The 17,683-nt window shown below is 46.9% G+C and overlaps 3 protein-coding genes across 5 annotated transcripts in view; 2 read left to right on the forward strand and 1 right to left on the reverse strand.

The window, feature by feature from the left end:
* The window catches only part of LOC141047235 (uncharacterized), a 376,268-nt gene that overhangs the window by 259,087 nt on the left and 99,498 nt on the right, over positions 1 to 17,683 (forward strand). The gene's annotated exons all lie outside the window — the stretch shown is intronic.
* LOC141047227 (uncharacterized) overlaps positions 1 to 17,683 on the forward strand; it is a 480,556-nt gene that overhangs the window by 75,052 nt on the left and 387,821 nt on the right. The window lies entirely within an intron of this gene.
* The window catches only part of LOC141047242 (uncharacterized), a 60,909-nt gene continuing 54,371 nt past the window's right edge, over positions 11,146 to 17,683 (reverse strand). For both annotated transcript variants that reach the window (XM_073542232.1, XM_073542231.1), the window contains exon 7: positions 11,146 to 13,036. In XM_073542232.1, the coding sequence (XP_073398333.1) occupies positions 11,988 to 13,036 (1,049 nt within the window). In that variant the 3' untranslated portion in view covers positions 11,146 to 11,987. The remainder of the gene's footprint in view (positions 13,037 to 17,683) is intronic.

Consider the following 17,683-nt stretch of genomic DNA (forward strand, 5'->3'; position numbering starts at 1 on the left):
AGCCCGAGTCCCAAAAGAGGGGTAGCAGAGCCACCATTGGGGGGAGTCCAAGGTTTCCAGGAGCCACTGAGGGGCTACCAATGGCTGCTTCTAAAGACCTGATCTGCTGGCGGTGTCACAGTTCTGGACACATAGTAACCCGTTGTCCTATGTCTTCTGAGCAGAGGGATTGTAGCCTAGGCAGGCACTGCTCGTATTATGCCTACCCAGCCTGCAGTGTGGACTAACAGCCTGGAGAGGGGCCACAGTCATGTCCCGTGACCATAAACTTAGAACTGGTGTAAGGACTCTTGGACGCCAAGAGTTTGGTGACAGTGATAAGGGCCACATTTCCCCACCAGTTGATCCCAGGAAAACATGTGGTTGTTCGCTGTATCCACAGGGATGCCAAAGACTACCTTGTTGCCAGAGTGTTGGTTAAATCGAGCCATGGTACAGTGTTTCATTAGGTTGGGGTAGTCAGAGGCTTGCTGCACCCTGTGATAGTCAGGAGACTTCAGCCTGTTCTGGGACTTGTGGGGAAAGGCAGGGGTGCCCAGTGTCTCAGGCAGGAGTCGGCACAACCCTGATGAATCTCTTGTAGTCGGAGGGTGGAAGAGTTCCCCTTGTGTGTTCTAGCTGGTGATGAAGATGAACCGTTGACCAGAGAGGCCGAGGTTAATGAGCTGGGGGTGTCTGGGGAAAATTTTGTGACTGCTCAAATGTGAGATCTTACCCTAAAATTGAAAATGTGTCTGTGATTGGGTTGCTCAAGAGCCGGGGGCTGACACCAGGTACCCACACTTTGCAGTCAATAGCAAATTATTGTATCGAGTGACTACACTGAGGGGAGGTGAAATATTGGAGCAGATGTTGGTTCCAGGGCCATACTGGCGGAAGGTTCTGGACATGGCCCATTCACATGTTTTAAGAGGACATCTGGGGGTGGAGAAAACAAGAAAACACAGGAGAAAATATTGCAGAGGATCTATTGGCTGGGATGTTACCGGGAGATCCTGAATTATTGTAGGTTCTGTCCCACCTGCCAGATAACCACTCCCTCTTCTCACTTCCAAAGTCCTCTAGTCCTGTTACCAGTACTAAAGATCCTGTTCAAGCAAATTGCCATGGGCCTGGTATGTCCTTTAGTTAAATCTGCATGAGAGCACCAATATATTCTAGTGGTCATGGAATATGCGACTCGGTAACCTGAAGCAGTACTCCTAAGGAACTCTTCGGCTAAGAGTATTGTCCGGGAACTTGTCCATATTTTTGCTAGGACAGGCCTGCTGAAGGAGATTTTGACAGACCAGGGAACCCTCTTCATGAGCAAGGTAATGAAAGAACTGCTGTGTAGGGTCCGCAGATTGCCAAGCTGCGAACCTCAGTGTACCATCCACAGACAGCCTAGTAGAGCGCTTCAATAAAACCTTGAAAGCCATGCTCAGAAAGGTTATTGAGAAGGATGGTCGAGACTGGGACTACCTGCTTCCATTTTTGCTCTTTTCCATCAGGGAAGTTTCCCAGGACTCTACTAGCTTCTTGCCGTTTGAGCTCCTGTATGGTCGACATCTGCGAGGACTCCTGGACATTGCCTAGGAAATGTGGGAACCTGAGGTCATGCCACACAGGAGCATCATAGAGCATTTCACCAAGTTGCAGCAGAGAATTTCAAAAGTGATGCATATCGCGAAGGAGCATCTTCTCCAAGCACAGGAGGCACAGGCAAGGGTGTATAACTGATCAGAGAGGCTGAGGCTGTTCCAGCACGGGGACTGCGTGCTAGTGCTTATCCCCACAGTGGAGGGCAAGTTCATAGCCAAGTGGCAAGGCCCACACGAGGTGGTGGAAAAACTGGGCAAAGTTGATTACAAGGTACACCAACCGGGGCAAAGGAAGCCACACCAAATATACCAGGGGAACTTGCTCAAACCCTGGTGAGATCAAGAATCACTGGACACTCCTTGCCTGGGAGCTAGTCCCAAAGTCACAGTGGACGATGTCACTATTGCAGAGACTCTGATGCGGGCTCAGAGGCAACAACGTCAGGAGCTGTTGCAGTGGAACTGTGACCTATTTTCAGAGTAGCTGGGGCATATGCAGGTGGTGGAGCATGACGTGTTGACAGAACCGCATGTAAGGGTGAACCACAAGCCCTATAGAATTCTGGAAGCACAGAGAAAGTCTTAGTTGCTCACCGGTTAACGCTATTTTTCGGAGTCCATGACAGCACCACCTGAGAGAGGGGATCCGCCCTTCAGGAACAGGAAACCTACAGATACAAAAGGGCGGCACCTCTCCCACGCATCAGTTGGATTACAGAGCATAAGAGGACCTCCAAGGATAATGCATGATTTATGTACAGTATTATTATTATTATCTAGATATTTAATCACCAGTGGACATATACAAGAGGAAGACGTGCACACCCGATTTAACTAAGGGAAGGGAATATACGGGTGCTGTCATGGACTCCGAAAAATACCATTAAATGGTGAGTAACTAAGACTTTACTCGGTCGTCCATGACAGCACCACCTGAGAGAATTACAGAGAGAAATAACTACTTTAGGGAGGGACTACAGCCTGCAGTACCCTTATACCAAAAGAGAGGTCTGCGGAAGCACCCAAGTCTAGCCTATAATGACTATAAAAAATGCTCGGAGAGGACCAAGTAGCCGCCTTACATATCTGGTCAATGGAGACTTCCGATCTCTCAGCCCACGAGGTCACCATGGCTCTGGTGGAATGCGTCCTCAGCATTCTGGGTGGCGACCTGCCCTTTGAGGTGTATGCTATTGAAACCGCCTCTCTAATCCACCTGGCTAGTGTATTTTTTGACGCTCTACAACCTTTCCTAGGGCCTTGATGGGAGAAAAATAGGGCATTATCTTTCTTCCAGGGATCGGTAACTGCCAGATATTCTATGAGGCATCTCCTAACATCCAGGGTGTGTAGTTTCTCTTCTTTCTCATTAGCTGGATTAGGGAGGAAGGATGGAAGGACTATTTCTTGTGTCCTATGAAAGCTAGAAACCTTAGGTAAGTACGCTGGATCAGGCCTAAGTATTACCCTATCTTCTTTAAACTGTAAATAAGGAGGATGCCTAGATAATGCCTGGATGTCGCTTACTCTGCAGGCTGACGCCAGAGCTACCAGGAAGGCTATTTTGAGGGACAGGTTTTTTATGGAAGCTGATGAGATAGGTTCGAATGGAGCTTCCGTCATAGCCGTGAGCACTAGATTCAGGTCCCACGGCATGAATCTATCCTTCACTATTGGCCTGGATCTACCTGCCGCCTTAATGAACCTACTGACCCAGAAATTACCCGCGATGTTGCAGCTAAAGAGGGCCCCCAAGGCTGATACTTGTACTTTAAGGGTATTGGTAGAAAGTCCCATGTCCAGACCTTTCTGTAGAAACTCTAAGATCTAAATTATAGGCGCTGAATCCCCAGCGACTTCTCCTGAATTCTGAAGGAATTTTTTCCAAATTCTGACGTAAATTTCTGTAGTAATAATTTTTCTACTTTTAAGTAGGGTGTTAATCAGGTCTGGGGAGAAGCCTTTATCTATTAGCAGTGACCGTTCAAACTCCACGCCATCAGATGTAGGCCAGCCACCTGAGGATGGAAGACTGAGCCTTGGGATAGGAGATCCGGGATGTTCGGAAGAACCCGAGGATCGGACACCGACATGGTCCTGAGGCACGAGAACCATGCTCTCCTGGGCCAAAATGGAGCAATAACTATCACCCTTGCTCTGTCCCTTCTGATTTTCCTCATCACTAGGGGTAGTAGAGATAGGGGAGGGAAGGCGTAGGCTAGCCTGAAGTCCCACTTTATCAGAAAGGCATCTACCCCCAGAGGATTCTCTCTGGGATTTAGGGAGCAGAAATGTCTTAATTTCCTGTTTTCCTTGGTGGCGAAGAGATCTACCTCTGGATGTCCCCACTTTTGTACTATCAGGTTGAAGATGGAGGTGTTTAGGGACCATTCTCCTTGCTTTACTGGATTGCGGCTTAAAAAGTCTGATGTTTTCTTTCCCTTTTATATGTAGAGCTGTTAAAGATAGAAAATGCTGCTCTGCTAGTTGGAACAACCGCTCTGCTACAATCATCAGGGGTTTGGAACGAGTCCCGCCTTGGTGGTTGATATAAGCCACTGTGACCTGATTGTCGGAGAATACTCGTACATGATTGCCCTGTAGATACACAAGGAGCTTTTTAGCTGCCTGCTCCACTGCTGTCAATTCTTTCAGGTTAGACGACATTTTTATCTGATGGAGCTCCCATAGGCCCTGGACTAGAACCTCACCCATATGGGCCTCCCAACCGGAAGGGCTAGCATCCGTGGTGACTATGCGGGTTATGTTATACTCCCAGGGTACCCCTCTGGATAAATTATCCTTGTCTAGCCACCACTGTAGGGACTCCCTTGTGTTTCGGTACAAGGTTAGCTGGCCTTCCAAGTAACCCCCAAGGTCTTTTTGATGTAATAAAAGTAGTTTCCTAGCATGAAACTGGGCCCACTGGACTGCCGGGATACAGGACGAGAGAGAACCTAGAAGGGACATGGCTTTCCTGAGGGACATGGTGGGGTTATTGGAAGCGTTCAGGACCTAGTAGTGTAGGCGAACAAGCTTCTCAGGAGGCAGACGGCATTCCTGTTTCTCAGAATCTAGGATTAGGCCTAAGAATTGCTGGACTCTCATCGGTTGTAACCGAGATTTTTTGATGTTCAGCAACCATCCTAACCGCTCTAGGGCAGACATTGCCCTTTGTAGCTGTTCCAATAATGATCTGCCGTTTTGCCTACAATAAGAAAGTCATCCAGGTAGGGGACCACTAGAATGTCCGATTCACGCAGATGGGCCATGACCTCCGCTACCACTTTAGTAAATACTTGGGGAGCGACAGCCACCCCAAAGGGGAGGGCCGCATATTGGAAATGTCGAACTGACCCATCTAACTGAACCGCCACTCTGAGGAAACGCTGATGAGCTGCATGAATGGGTATATGGTAGAAGGCGTCCTTCAAATCTAACACCACCATAAAGCAGTTTTAAAACAGCATTTTTTATTGTGGATTTAATTGTTTCCATTTTGAAAGGACGTATGACCAGAAACTTATTGAGGGCCTTAAAGTTTACTATAGTCCTAAAGGAGCTGTCTGGCTTGCGGACCAGGAACAGAGGGGAGTAGAAACCCTTCCCCCATTCTCCCTCTGGAACCTCTGTTAGGACCTTCTTGCCGCATAGATCATGAACCTCGGCCTCCAGGGCAGCTTGTTCTGATGTGGAAGATCTGAGAGGGGTGACTTTAAATCGATCTTGGGGAACCCAGGAGAATTCTAGTCGCAGTCCCGCAGCTATCACCCCAAGTATCCAGTTGCTATTAGAAATCAGCGACCAGGCTGGGTAGAAGGCAGCTAGTCTCCCTCCTACCGGGGCAACTAGTCATTGGGGCGGCTTTTTAGTGTCGCGAGCTGGACCTTCCTGGCGCCCCCCCCCCTCCTCCAAACATAAATCCTGTACCTTTCCTTCTTTTCTCATCCCATCTGCCCTGATCTCTGGACGGCCTTCTACGGAAATATCCTTTCCTGGTAAAGGGACGTCTATAAGAAGGGTTCGGCAGACTGGGGAATTTCTTTTTATCATCCCCAGCTTTTTCTAATAGTTCGTCCAGGACGGGGCCGAATAGATATTCCCCGTTACAAGGAATGGAGCAGAGTCGGGACCTGGCCTGAATATCTCCCGGCCAGCCCTTCGCGCTGCATTAGACAGTCCTGCGGTTCTAGCCGCCATCCTTGCAGAGTCTGCTGAAGCATCGGCTAAAAACGCAGTGGCATTCTGGATGATCGGCAGATTTTTTCAAATGGAAGCTCTTGAGGTTCCGTCTTTTAGCTGGGAATCCAGTTGATCTAGCCAGACCATCATGGATCTGGCTGTGCATGTGACAGCTATCGCTGGTCTTAGTGCGCCTGCTGACATCTCCCATGTTCCCTTTAGAAAAGAATCTGCTTTTTTATCCAGCGGATCTTTCATGGAGGCCATATCGTCAAAGGGTATGGAGGATTTTTTGGACGCTTTGGCTACTGCCGCGTCCAACTTAGGGGCCTTATCCCATCTGCTTACTACTGGGTCATCAAAGGGGTACCTCCGCTTGAAAGCTGGTGGCATGGTGCCCCTTTTTTCAGGCCTCTTCCATTCTCTATCTATCAGGCTCTGGACTTTATCATTTAATGGAAAAGCCCTGCGTTTTCTGGGGTCTAGACCCCCGAACATTATGTCCTGTGCTGAGATTCGGTTTCGTGTCTGCAACCCCATGGTGGACCTTATTGCTTTAACTAGTCTATCCATTTGGTCTAAGGGGAAGCAGAACCGGCTAGAGTCTTCATCCGAAGAAGACTAAGAGGAGGCCGGGGAGTCTGAGGAGTTATCGTCTTTCCTAGGGGTGACCGAGGACTCCGAGCCTGAAAAACTAGCTTCTTCTTCTAGAAGATTCCCTTTGAGATAGGGCCTTCATCTCTGTCCTGATTATCTCCCTCAGGCTTGTAGTTAAGTCAGGTGTCTCTTCCGCTACCTGCATAAATGGGGGGAGAGTGTAAGGGCCTGACAATCTACCCATGGACTCTCGTTCCCTATGAACCCCTACCGTCTGTCGCACGCATGGCTGACATAACTTTTTAGGGTGGCCATCTGGTAAGGGGCAACTACAGAAGGCACATTCCCTGTGCTTCTGTTTTCCCGTAGCTTTCCTCCCCTGCGAAAAAAACATAAGGGAACACTGCATCAGGGTACTTTCACGGAGATCTCTTACCCATGCAGATGAGGCAGGTACCGGATCATGAAGGGAGGCAGGGGGATCCTTTAGCCTGCAGGAACTTCCGCTGCTCTGTCCGCTCATTCGTCTCTGTTTCTTTTGCTGGCCACTCATATGGGACTTCGTTGTGGCCTGTTTCTGCAGGCGCTCCTGCGCCTCATCCTGCTGGTCTATGGGGGCTTCCGTTGTATCCATTGCTGGGCCTTCGGAAGCACCCCAGCAGCATCCCCGCCTGCCATATATGGCCTCCTGGTGTCCGGGCCAGCAGGGTTCTGGCCGTGGCACCTCCCACCCGGGACCCTCCCGCGACCTCCCTGTGCCGCGCCCCCCCACCCCAGCCGGCGACCCAGGACAGGCACGCATCCGCGGCGCACACCGGAAGCCGGACGGCACCCGACTTCCGGTTTCGGCGCTCCCGGCCCCGCCCTTCTGCCGCGTCACCCCCACAGCTCACCATAGACCGCGGGAGCGCGCGGGAAGGAGCCGGCACGGCGCCCCCAGCCCGGAGAGCCTCCAGCCCCCCGTGCGCCACCACGTACCCGCCGACCGGGCGCCAACCCGGATGGGAAGAGGACCAGACCCCGGGGGGAACGCACCAGGAGGGGCATACATACCTGGTGCTGGCACTCTGGAGGCGGTTGTCCACCGGACCCTATGCTCCACCTGCTCCGTCCACTGCCGTGGTGACCTACTCGGCCCCACCGTGGCGCTTCCAGGGACCCCACGCTGACCGAGGTAGGAGATCCCCCCCGCTACCTGGGTCCGTCAGCTGGCCTGGGAATATCCTCGACGACTCCATGACAGACGATCTGTAGGAAGTTCTGTCCTCTAGGAACAGGATACCAACTGATGCGTGGGAGAGGTGCCGCCCTTTTGTATCTGTAGGTTTCCTGTTCCTGAAGGGTGGATCCCCTCTCTCAGGTGGTGCTGTCATGGACGACCGAATAAAAGGGATATCAAATGAGTTGAAAATGTTGCTAGACCTCAGGGTGACAGAAGAGTCGAAAAGTGGATGGACGAGTCCCATCATCCTCTTTCCGAAGCCCGACGGTGAGTGGCGGTTTTGCAACGACTACCGCAGGCTGAATGAAGTCTCTAGTTTTGATGCTTACTCGATGCCTCGTGTGGACAAATTAATTGAGAAACTCGGACCCGCGAGGTAAATTACAACCCTGGACCTGACGAAAGGCTATTGGCAGATCCCAATGTCCCAGAGTGCCAAGGAGAAGACAGCCTTCTCGACGCCTCATGGGTGTTTTCAATACACCAGTATGCCCTTCGGTCTGCAGGGGTCTTCGGTTACCTTCCAAAGAGCGATAGATCGGATCCTGGTTCCGCATAAGAAGTATGTTACAGTGTACTTTGATTACATTATGGCCTTTAGCCTTGACTGCTTTCATCTGCCAAAGGTACAGTTGATTCTGGATGCTTTAAAAAGGTCAGCATAAATCCAAAAAAGTGTGCCATAGGGAAAGAAGAGACCAAGTACCTAGGCTATGTCATCGGAAGGGGCAAAATTAAACCACAGATAAACAAGATCGAGGAGATTCAGAAGTGGCTGCAACCTCTTTCCAAGAAGTAAATGAGGGCACTTCTTGGAATTGTGGGGTATTTACGGAGGTTCATCCCAAGTTTTGCTATAATTGCCTCACCATTGACAGATCTTCTTAAAGGTACTAAGTTGACCATAGTTAAATGGACTGCTGACACAGACATGGCGTTCCAGGAGCTGAAGCAGGCTCTGTGTTAACACCCGATTCTGGTCGCACCAGACTTTAGCAAGTTGTTGCATTTTGGTGCGCTCGGCGCACCGTCAAAAGGACGCTTACCTGCGCACGGCCTGCATACCCAATGCTAAAGATAGGGTACGCAGGTCGCATGCGTCATGCGCCCATATGCGGAGCTGACCAGAGGACGTGCAGCTGTGGGTGGAGCTTCACGGCGGCCGTGCGCATCCCTCCACAGCTCCAGGAAACCCTAGTGTGAAAGTAACCCTAGTGTGAAAGTGTTCTAAAACTACTGACAGGTATGATTTCTACCACGTAGACATATAATCAGTCTCTGATTCTTATGTGTATTCATGTAAGTGTCCATTTTGTATATATTCATTTTGTATATCTTCAATCCAATGCATATCCTCAACAATACTGCTGTTATCTGCACTGATTGTAGGGATAGTTGCTCAAGGAGGGAATTATAGTATCAGAGGCATATAGGCAGGGTTTAGTGGCTTCCACTCATTTCACAGGTCTATTGCTGCAGCAAGCGTAAAACAGAAGTCCCTTTTAAGGCTACACATTTTATTTTCCAAAATAATACTGTAAATTTTTCAGGCATTTATTATCTAACTAAAAAATGCACAAGGCTTGAGGTAAGGGAAGGGGACGTACTGCTGATGGTGGTGCACATAGAGCCTGTGGGTCAGGGCAAACTGTGCCTGCTGCGGGAGCAGGTCTTTGATTCCCACTCTTTAAAATTGTCAAAAACATTATTCTAGGGTGTATTGCAGTCCCTACGCCTAATTTTTTCCACATCGTTCATAGACTGTAGCAGTGTAGGAGTCCCACTGTTCAGAAAATTCTCTCTTTCATTCAAGTTAAGCGCTTGCTTTTTTCTATCTAATTCTATTTCTCGTCTCTTGGAGCGCCTAGTCTATGCCTGCCTTACCCGTTACCTCTCCACTCACTCCCTCCTAGACCCTTCACAGTCTGGCTTCCGCCTCCTACAATCGACTGAAACTGCACTCATCAAAGTAACCAATGACCACCTGACAGCAAAATGTAATGGTGAACACTCTGCTCATTCTTATCGACCATTCTGCAGCTTTCGACACTGTTGACCACCGTTTCCTACTCTCTAGGCTCCAGTCACTAGGCATTAAGGACATTGCTCTCTCCTGGTTCTCTTCCAATCTTTCTGACAGCTCCTTCAGTGTTTTGTTCGCTAGCTCCGCTTCATCTCCTCTTCCTCTCACCATTGGGGTATCTCAGGGCTCAGTCCTTGGCCCCCTTCTCTTCTCTCTCTACATGGCCCCAATTGGACCGAACATCAGCAAATTTGGCATCTAGTACCATCTTTATGCTGATGACACAAAACTATACACGTCATCCACTGACCTTACCCCCCTGTACTGCAGAACGCCAGTGACTGTCGGCTGTCTCCAACATCATGTCCGCCCTCTATCTGAAACTCAACCTTTCCAAAACTGAACTTCTTCTGCTCCCACCATCTACTAACCTCCCTAAACCTGACATTTCCCTCTGTGGGTGGCACCATAATAACACCCCGGAAGCAGACGCATTGTCTGGGTATTATGTTTGACACCAATCTCTCCTTCACATCCCATATATAATCTCTTGCCGCTTACACCTAAAGAACATCTCTAGAATCAGCCCTTTTCTCACCATGAAAACAAAAACCCTTACTGTGGCCTTGATCCACTCCCACCTGGACTACTGCAATGCTCTATTAATTGGTTTCCCCACTACTCGACTTTCCCCTCTCCAGTCCATACTTAATGCAGCAGTCAGGGTCATCCATCTGGCTAATCGGTACTTGGACACATCCGCTCTTCGCCAATCGTCACATTGGCTGCCCATTCATTATAGGATCCAATTCAAGGTACTTGTTCTCACCCACAAAGCTCTCCACAGTGCAGCACCCCCTCACATCTCCCTCATTTCTGTCTATCGGCCTAACCAACCGCTGCCCTCTGCGAACGACTTTTGACTAACCTCTGCACTAATTCGTACCTCCCACTCCCGACTCCAAGACTTCTCCCGCGTTGCGCCAATCCTCTGGAATGCTCTACCCCAAGAAATTAGGACTATTCACAATTGCAGTTTTAGGCGCTCCCTCAAAACACATTTGTTCAGAGCGGCCTATCACGTTCACTAATTAAAGTCATTTTATGTGGAAGTGTGCATGTGTAGCCCATTGACTATCACATCTATCCCCCCTCCCTCAATATGGCTGGATTATCATTGTAAATACACAGCTGTACTATGTATCTCCCCCTCCTCATTTTAGATTGTAAGCTCTCATGAGCAGGGTTGTCTAATTTTGCTTTAATTATTAAATTGTTAATGTTGTTACTTATGACTTATGTCTTGAAACTGTTAAACTGTAAAGCACTGAGGAATATTATTATACCATGTCACACACACCACATGCCCATATAAGGCAGTAAAATGTTAAAATTACATTTACAGTGAATGTTGTTTTTCAACATCAAAAGCAATGAGAAAGTGCAAAAACGCTATGTGCAAACATAGCCTAAGAGGTGGAGGAGGCTTTTTTTCCTCTTTTTAAATTGCCTTATATAAAAGAAATTATACACGAAAGAATGCTTCCTTACATTTATTCTTGTAAAATAAATTTTATCTTCAGTTGTGTTGTCACTTCGTAAAAGTGGCGTAATACTCTGACAGCATTGATCTCAGCAGCGACCTGGGAGTCAGAGATGCGTCCAGGTATCTTCCCTGTGCCGTTTTCATCCATTTCACATGTTTTCCTCCCCCACCAGACCTCATTGAAAAGTCCGCAGAGCATCCGACCTGCTCGATTCAAATACCGAGCACTCGAATATTTTAGTGCTTGCTCATCACTAATAATGTTGCCTATACGTGTGGGATTTTTAATGTTTAAAAGGGTTTTCCACTGCTTGGACAACCCTTTCTTTTATTTCCTCATTGGTCCCTTTAAAATAAAAACATTTATTTTCACCTGCCATGTTGGCGTCATTCCTGCAGTGTCGGCACTTGCATTCCTGGGGCTCATGTGAGGTTGTTACGTCATGTGACCACTGTGCCGAAATCAGGGCTGGTGTCACTGTCCCCACCTTCGGACAAATCGAACATCAAGAGGAAGATAGAGAGCATCCTTCCTGTTGATGTTCAATATGTCTGAAGGTGGGGACAGTGAAGTCTTTGCTGATTGGGCACAAGACTCATGTGATGTAAAAACCACACGTGAGCTCCAGGATCATGAGTCCTGACACTGCTGGAATGTTGTCGATATGGGAAGCGAGTATGAGTGTTTTTATTTTAATGAGGCAAAACAAGAGGAATAACAAGGTGTTGCCCTAGTGTTGGACAACACCTTTAGGAAGAAAACTTTTTCAGTTTAAATATTTCTAACATTTTGAACATGAAAAATGCTTCTCTCCTGTTTGACTGTTCTGGTAATTAAGACGAGATTATTTCAGCACAAAACATTTTCCACATTCTGACATTCTCCCCTGTGTGGGTTCTTTGGTGCTTAACAAGATACGATTTAGAGGTACAACATTTCCCACATTCTGAACATAAAAAAGGCTTCTCCCCTGTGTGGGTTCTTTGGTGTTCATTAAAATTCGATTTCCGGTTAAAACATTTCCCACATTCTGAACATGAAAAACGCTTTTCCCCTGTGTGGGTTCTTTGGTGTTCATCAAAATTCGATTTCCGGATAAAACATTTCCCACATTCTGAACATGAAAAAGGCTTCTTCCCTTTGTGAGTTATTTTGTGTTCATCAAGACCCGATTTCCGGTTAAAACATTTTCCACATTCTGAACATGCAAAAGGCTTCTCCCCTGTGTGGGTTCTTTGGTGCTTAACCAGATACGATTTAGAGTTAAAACATTTCTCACATTCTGAACATGAAAAAGGCTTCTCCCCAGTGTGGGTCCTTTGGTGTTCATCAAGATACGATTTAGAGTTAAAACATTTCTCACATTCTGAACATGAAAAAGGCTTCTCCCCTGTGTGGGTTCTTTGGTGTTTATCAAGATTCGGTTTCCGGTTAAAACATTTCCCACATTCTGAACATGAAAAAGGTTTCTCCCCTGTATGGGTTCTTTGGTGTGTATTAAGAGTCGATTTCTGTTTAAAACATTTCTCACATTCTGAACATGCAAAAGGCTTCTCCCCGGTGTGAATTCTCTGGTGCATAACAAAATTTGATTTCTTTACAAAACTTTTTCCACATTCTGAACATGAAAATGGCTTCTTTGCTTTAGAAGCAGTTCGTTTTTTAATGCTGATTTTATTACTTTGATTTTCCTTAGTAGTCGGTAATGAATCAGAAAACCGGACCTGTTTCAAAGGATCAGAAAACAGATCTTTGCTGTGAAGGGATGATGGTATATCTGGAGTAACAGCATTCACTTCAGTTGTATCATGTGGGATCTCAAGATCATCGGATTTAAAAATTGAAGATGTCATCTGTCCTTCTGATCTCTTAGTACAGTCATCTGCCAAGAATAAAACCAATTATCATTTTTTAATAAAATGTCCTCAAACTTTATATTTCTGAACATTTTTAATTCTATTAGTAAAAATATGTTCATTTTGCTGCCCAAATATGGAATAAAAAGCCACCAAACAATATTTTGTAGGCTAAAATTATACCACTAAACTTCTACTCATCCCACAAAAAACAAGCACCCTCTCAGGTCCATAATCTGTCAGTGGAAAAACAGCTTTCCGCATTCTTATTGGCTGAAATGCTCTGAGAAACAATATGGCTTCCATAAACCAATCCAGCAATATAAGTTTTAGCAAAGTAAAATCTCACCCTTGTTTCTAAGCCTTGCAGTGCGCCCAAACAACATTTAGCATCCATGTATTTGGCATTACTAGAGTTAGAAGAACCCACTTAATTTACTTTGGGTGTGTCTCCTTGAGCACAATCTGGGCACTATGTGTTGGGTAATAAAATGGCATATTTGCAATTTTCACTCTCCAACATCCACTGCGTGCTAATTTCCAAGAAGTTCCTGTAGTCAAAATTATCACTACTCCTATAGATGAATTCACTGAGGGTTATAATTTTCAAACTTTATGGGGATTTCTACTGCTCTGGCTTTCTGCCATTTTATCATATTAGGGTTTTTGCAAATGATGTCTACCATCTCATCTGGGATCTACTCCTGCAACATCTGTGTCTGTCACCAGGAGCAGGCAGCGCTGGTGATGAAGGAGAGGTCGGAACCAGAGGCTCTAGGCAGCGTAGGCTCTTTCTAGCCACTAAGATTAGGATGCCTGGGACCAGTAGTACCATCCACTCTGGCAGTATTGCTTCCGCCAGTTGGAGAGCACCACACCCTACTAACGCTCGTAGTATATTGCTGGATGCTGACAGATACAGTCTTGTTCTCCTGTGGTTCAGTTCTCTGTACTTAGCTCCTGGCTTGTGTTTGTGTTTACTGTCGTGACCTCGGCTTGTTTACTGACTACTCTTGCGTCTTCTGATGTTGCATTTTCTCTGCCCTCCTGCCCTCCTGGTTCTGACCCAGCTACCTGACTATTCTTCCCATTTCACTCCACAGAATAGCAGGTAACACCATGGCCCAAGCCTGGGGGTCTCTGTGCAAGTCCAGATCCATGTAGAGGTGTTAAATGGTGATGGGTAGAGATAAGCGAATATTTCAATGTTCGGTTCAGATTACGATAGCCAAATTTGCAATATTGGCCTATTAATTCATCGAATAATCGCCGAACATAACCAAACACCATTCATGTCGACGGGAGGCAAAAACAAATGCATTCACAACACCTTATAATGGCACCAAATGCTGCCAAAACACATAAAATGAGGGCCAGACACCAGGAAAGTGGCCTCAATTCACCCACAGTACAAATTGTAGCATGGCACTGCAGCAATCGCTAAGGCATAAGGTATCGGGGTCTGGGACAGCATTTATAGCTTTCAATTGAATGCCATAGTAAGACAAGGTGGGTGAGGGATTAGTGAGGCCTCCTTTGCTGGAAGCCCTGATACCACACGCAACACCTGCTTTCATGCTGAGACACACTCAGGTGGCACAAATATCAGTGTTGTAGATTACTATTGTCAGAAAAATTTGCGCATATTAACACGGGTAGTTGAATCCAAGGAAGTGGAAGCCTGACAATATCGGAGTCGTACTGCTACAGGCAACACTCAGGAAGGAGACCTAATCAGGAGTCTACACATTTTCAAAAATTAATTTCAGACACTACCAAAGTGGCTTCAATTTCACCACAGTAGAAATAGTATAATAGGGACCGTCAGGTCTTCCACTATGCCCAATCCAGCAGATGGACACCCAACCAGGAGTGTTCACATTTACAAAAACTATTGGCAGACAATACCAAAGTGGCCACAGTAGAAATAGTATAATAGGGACCAAAAGATCTTCCACTATGCCCAATCCAACAGATGGACACCCAACCTGGAGTTTTCACATTTAAAAAACCTAGGGCCTGACTGTCACGAAAATAGAAATAGTATAATTGGGACCAACACGTCTACCACTGCAGCCAACCCAGCAGATGTAGACCAACCACGACTGTTCACATTTCCACAAATTTGTGTTAACATCTGCAGCAACTGCAACCACAGCAGCCACTCTAAAGATATCACAGAGTGCAGTTACGTGACATTAATGAAGCACACTAAAAAATGCAATATCACCTAGTCTGTAAAGTCTGCGATTGGAGAGCAAAAGTCCTTGGAGATCCATGACTTGCTCATCTTGATGAAAGGCGGTCTACACTTTCATGGGACAACTGGTTGCGCTTATCCATCAGGACACCACCAGCAGCACTGAAGGCACTTTCTGAGAGAATGTTGGCTCCCAGGCAAGATAAAACCTCCAAGACTTATGAGGTGAGCTTAGGCCACTCATCCATTTTGGAAGACCAAAAATGAAAGGGTCCAAACCCACCCTGATGGTATTGATATTCAGTTCTAGATACTCCTGCACCATCCTCTCCATTCGTTTACAACGTGTATGACTTGGACTGCTGGTGCACAAGTTGGTCTAAAAAAAAAAAAGTGTCAAAGGACTCACAGAAATTACTTTTTCCACTTCCACCACTGCTGCTATGGCTAATGTTTTGGCATTGATGAATTGAAGTGCCAGAGGTTTGAAGTCTAGAGCTGAGATGCGAACTCTGTGCTTCATTGCTGTCTTGGGGAAAAGCTTTCTTAAGGTTGTGTAAAAGCGTGTTTCTATACTACAGCATTCGCAAGTCCCTTTACAAAGCGGGATGCATCTGGCAAAATTTGGTTTTATAGCGTGGATCTAACAGAGTGGCAACCCAGTAGTCAGCAGTATTCCTAATCATAACTATACATGGATCATGTTGCAGATAGTGCAGCAAGAAGGCACTCATATGTCAGGCTCTACCATGATGTCCAAGCCCATGCTGTCCTGGTAGCTGGGTAACAATGATGCTTCTTTCCTCCGTCCCCTCCCGCCAATCATTAACAACAGAGAGAGGATTATCCTCTTATCTGACAGTTGCTCACCAATAACCTCTTCCCCCTCCATTTGTTCCTTGGATCTTGCACCTTCGATAACAGTTTGTCTGTTATCACCAACCCCCCTTGATCGCAGTAATCCACCCTCCCTTGGCACCCGCCCGTGTGACGACAGTCTGGAACTTAGAGACAATGTTATCTCTTCCGCAGCCTCCCCTGCTTCTCCCTCAGGCTATTCAAAGTCGGCTCCAGCATATAGATGACCGGAATAGTGATGCTGATGACAGCGTAGTCAGCGCTAACCCTCTTAGTAGCCATTTTGAAACTGTGTAGAAGGGTGCAGAGGTCCTTAATCTGTGCCCACTCTGTTAACGTGATATGTGCCACGTCCATACTGCATTGGCCCAGGCTATATGACATGACATACTGCGTCAAGGCTCGTTGCTGCGGCCACAATTGCTGCAACATGTGCAGAGTGGAATTCCACCATGTCGGCACATCACATTTCAACCTGTTAACTGGCATAGACAAAGACCTCTGTATTGCTGCAAGTCGATGACCTGAGAGATGTGAATGGCAAAAATGAGCACACAGCTTCCCTGCTTTCTGGCGCAGCTCACCCAGGACGGGATAGTGGCTGAGAAAACGCTGTATCACCAGGTTGAGGACGTGAGCCATGCAAGGCAAGTGTGTGAACTTGCCTTGCCGAAGGGCCGCCACCAGGTTCGCACCATTATCGGACACGGCCTCCCCTGGATGCAGGTTCAGCGGAGACAGCTATTGATCAAACTTAGCTGTCCACAACTCTTCAGCTGTATGACTGCAATCTCCAAGGCATATAGATTTTAATACTGGCTGGATGCGGTAAGCCCTGGCTGCGCAGTACGGAGGTGGTGGGGATTCACTTGACACTGTTGGAATGCGTGTCTCACTAAGGCAGAGGTTGAGGGTGCAGGCCCTAGAGGAGATAGAGGAGACAGAAGCAGTGGAGGAAGTGTTAAATGTAGAGATTTGTCCTGCAAGCCTTGGGGATTCCAAGACTTGTGGAGGAGCTTCTGCTACCCTACAGCCACCAGGAGTCACCCAGTGCCCAGTCAGCAAGATGTAACGCCCTTTGCCATGCTTACTCGTCCAGTTATTTGTGGTGAAATGCATCCTGGCAGACGATTTAGTCAATGAATGGGTGATGTTGTTTGCAACATGCTAGTGTAGCGCAGGCACAGCTTTCTTAGAAAAGTAATGGCGTTTGCAAAAGGATTGGCATTAGGTTAGGGTCCTGGAAAACGAGAAACGCCTTAGTGTGGCTTCCAGGTACACATAAATTGGCCATTTTATGAGCTAAGCTTCTCAATTTTTCATATTTCAAATGCAGTAATGCAATTCATTTTTCATATTTCATGTTTGCATGCTATGGCGCTACAGTGTGCTTCCTTTTTTGTTTGAATGCAGACAGTTTTATATCACCACAGCACTAAATGACAAGGTGGGATACAGCATGCTGTTTCACATTTAGCTAGTGAAAAATATTATTTAGAACACTACACTCATGCATGGAACACAATAGAAGCAGTGCACAACTCACTTGTAGGACATGTGCCCCGCTGGCTTTGTCTGTAGACCTCAGTAATGGGCAAAAAAAAATGCTGGACAC

The sequence above is a fragment of the Dendrobates tinctorius genome, unplaced genomic scaffold, assembly GCF_039654945.1.
Source record: "Dendrobates tinctorius isolate UK_male_01 unplaced genomic scaffold, ASM3965494v1 ptg000126l, whole genome shotgun sequence".
NCBI classification, from domain to species: Eukaryota; Metazoa; Chordata; class Amphibia; order Anura; family Dendrobatidae; genus Dendrobates; species Dendrobates tinctorius.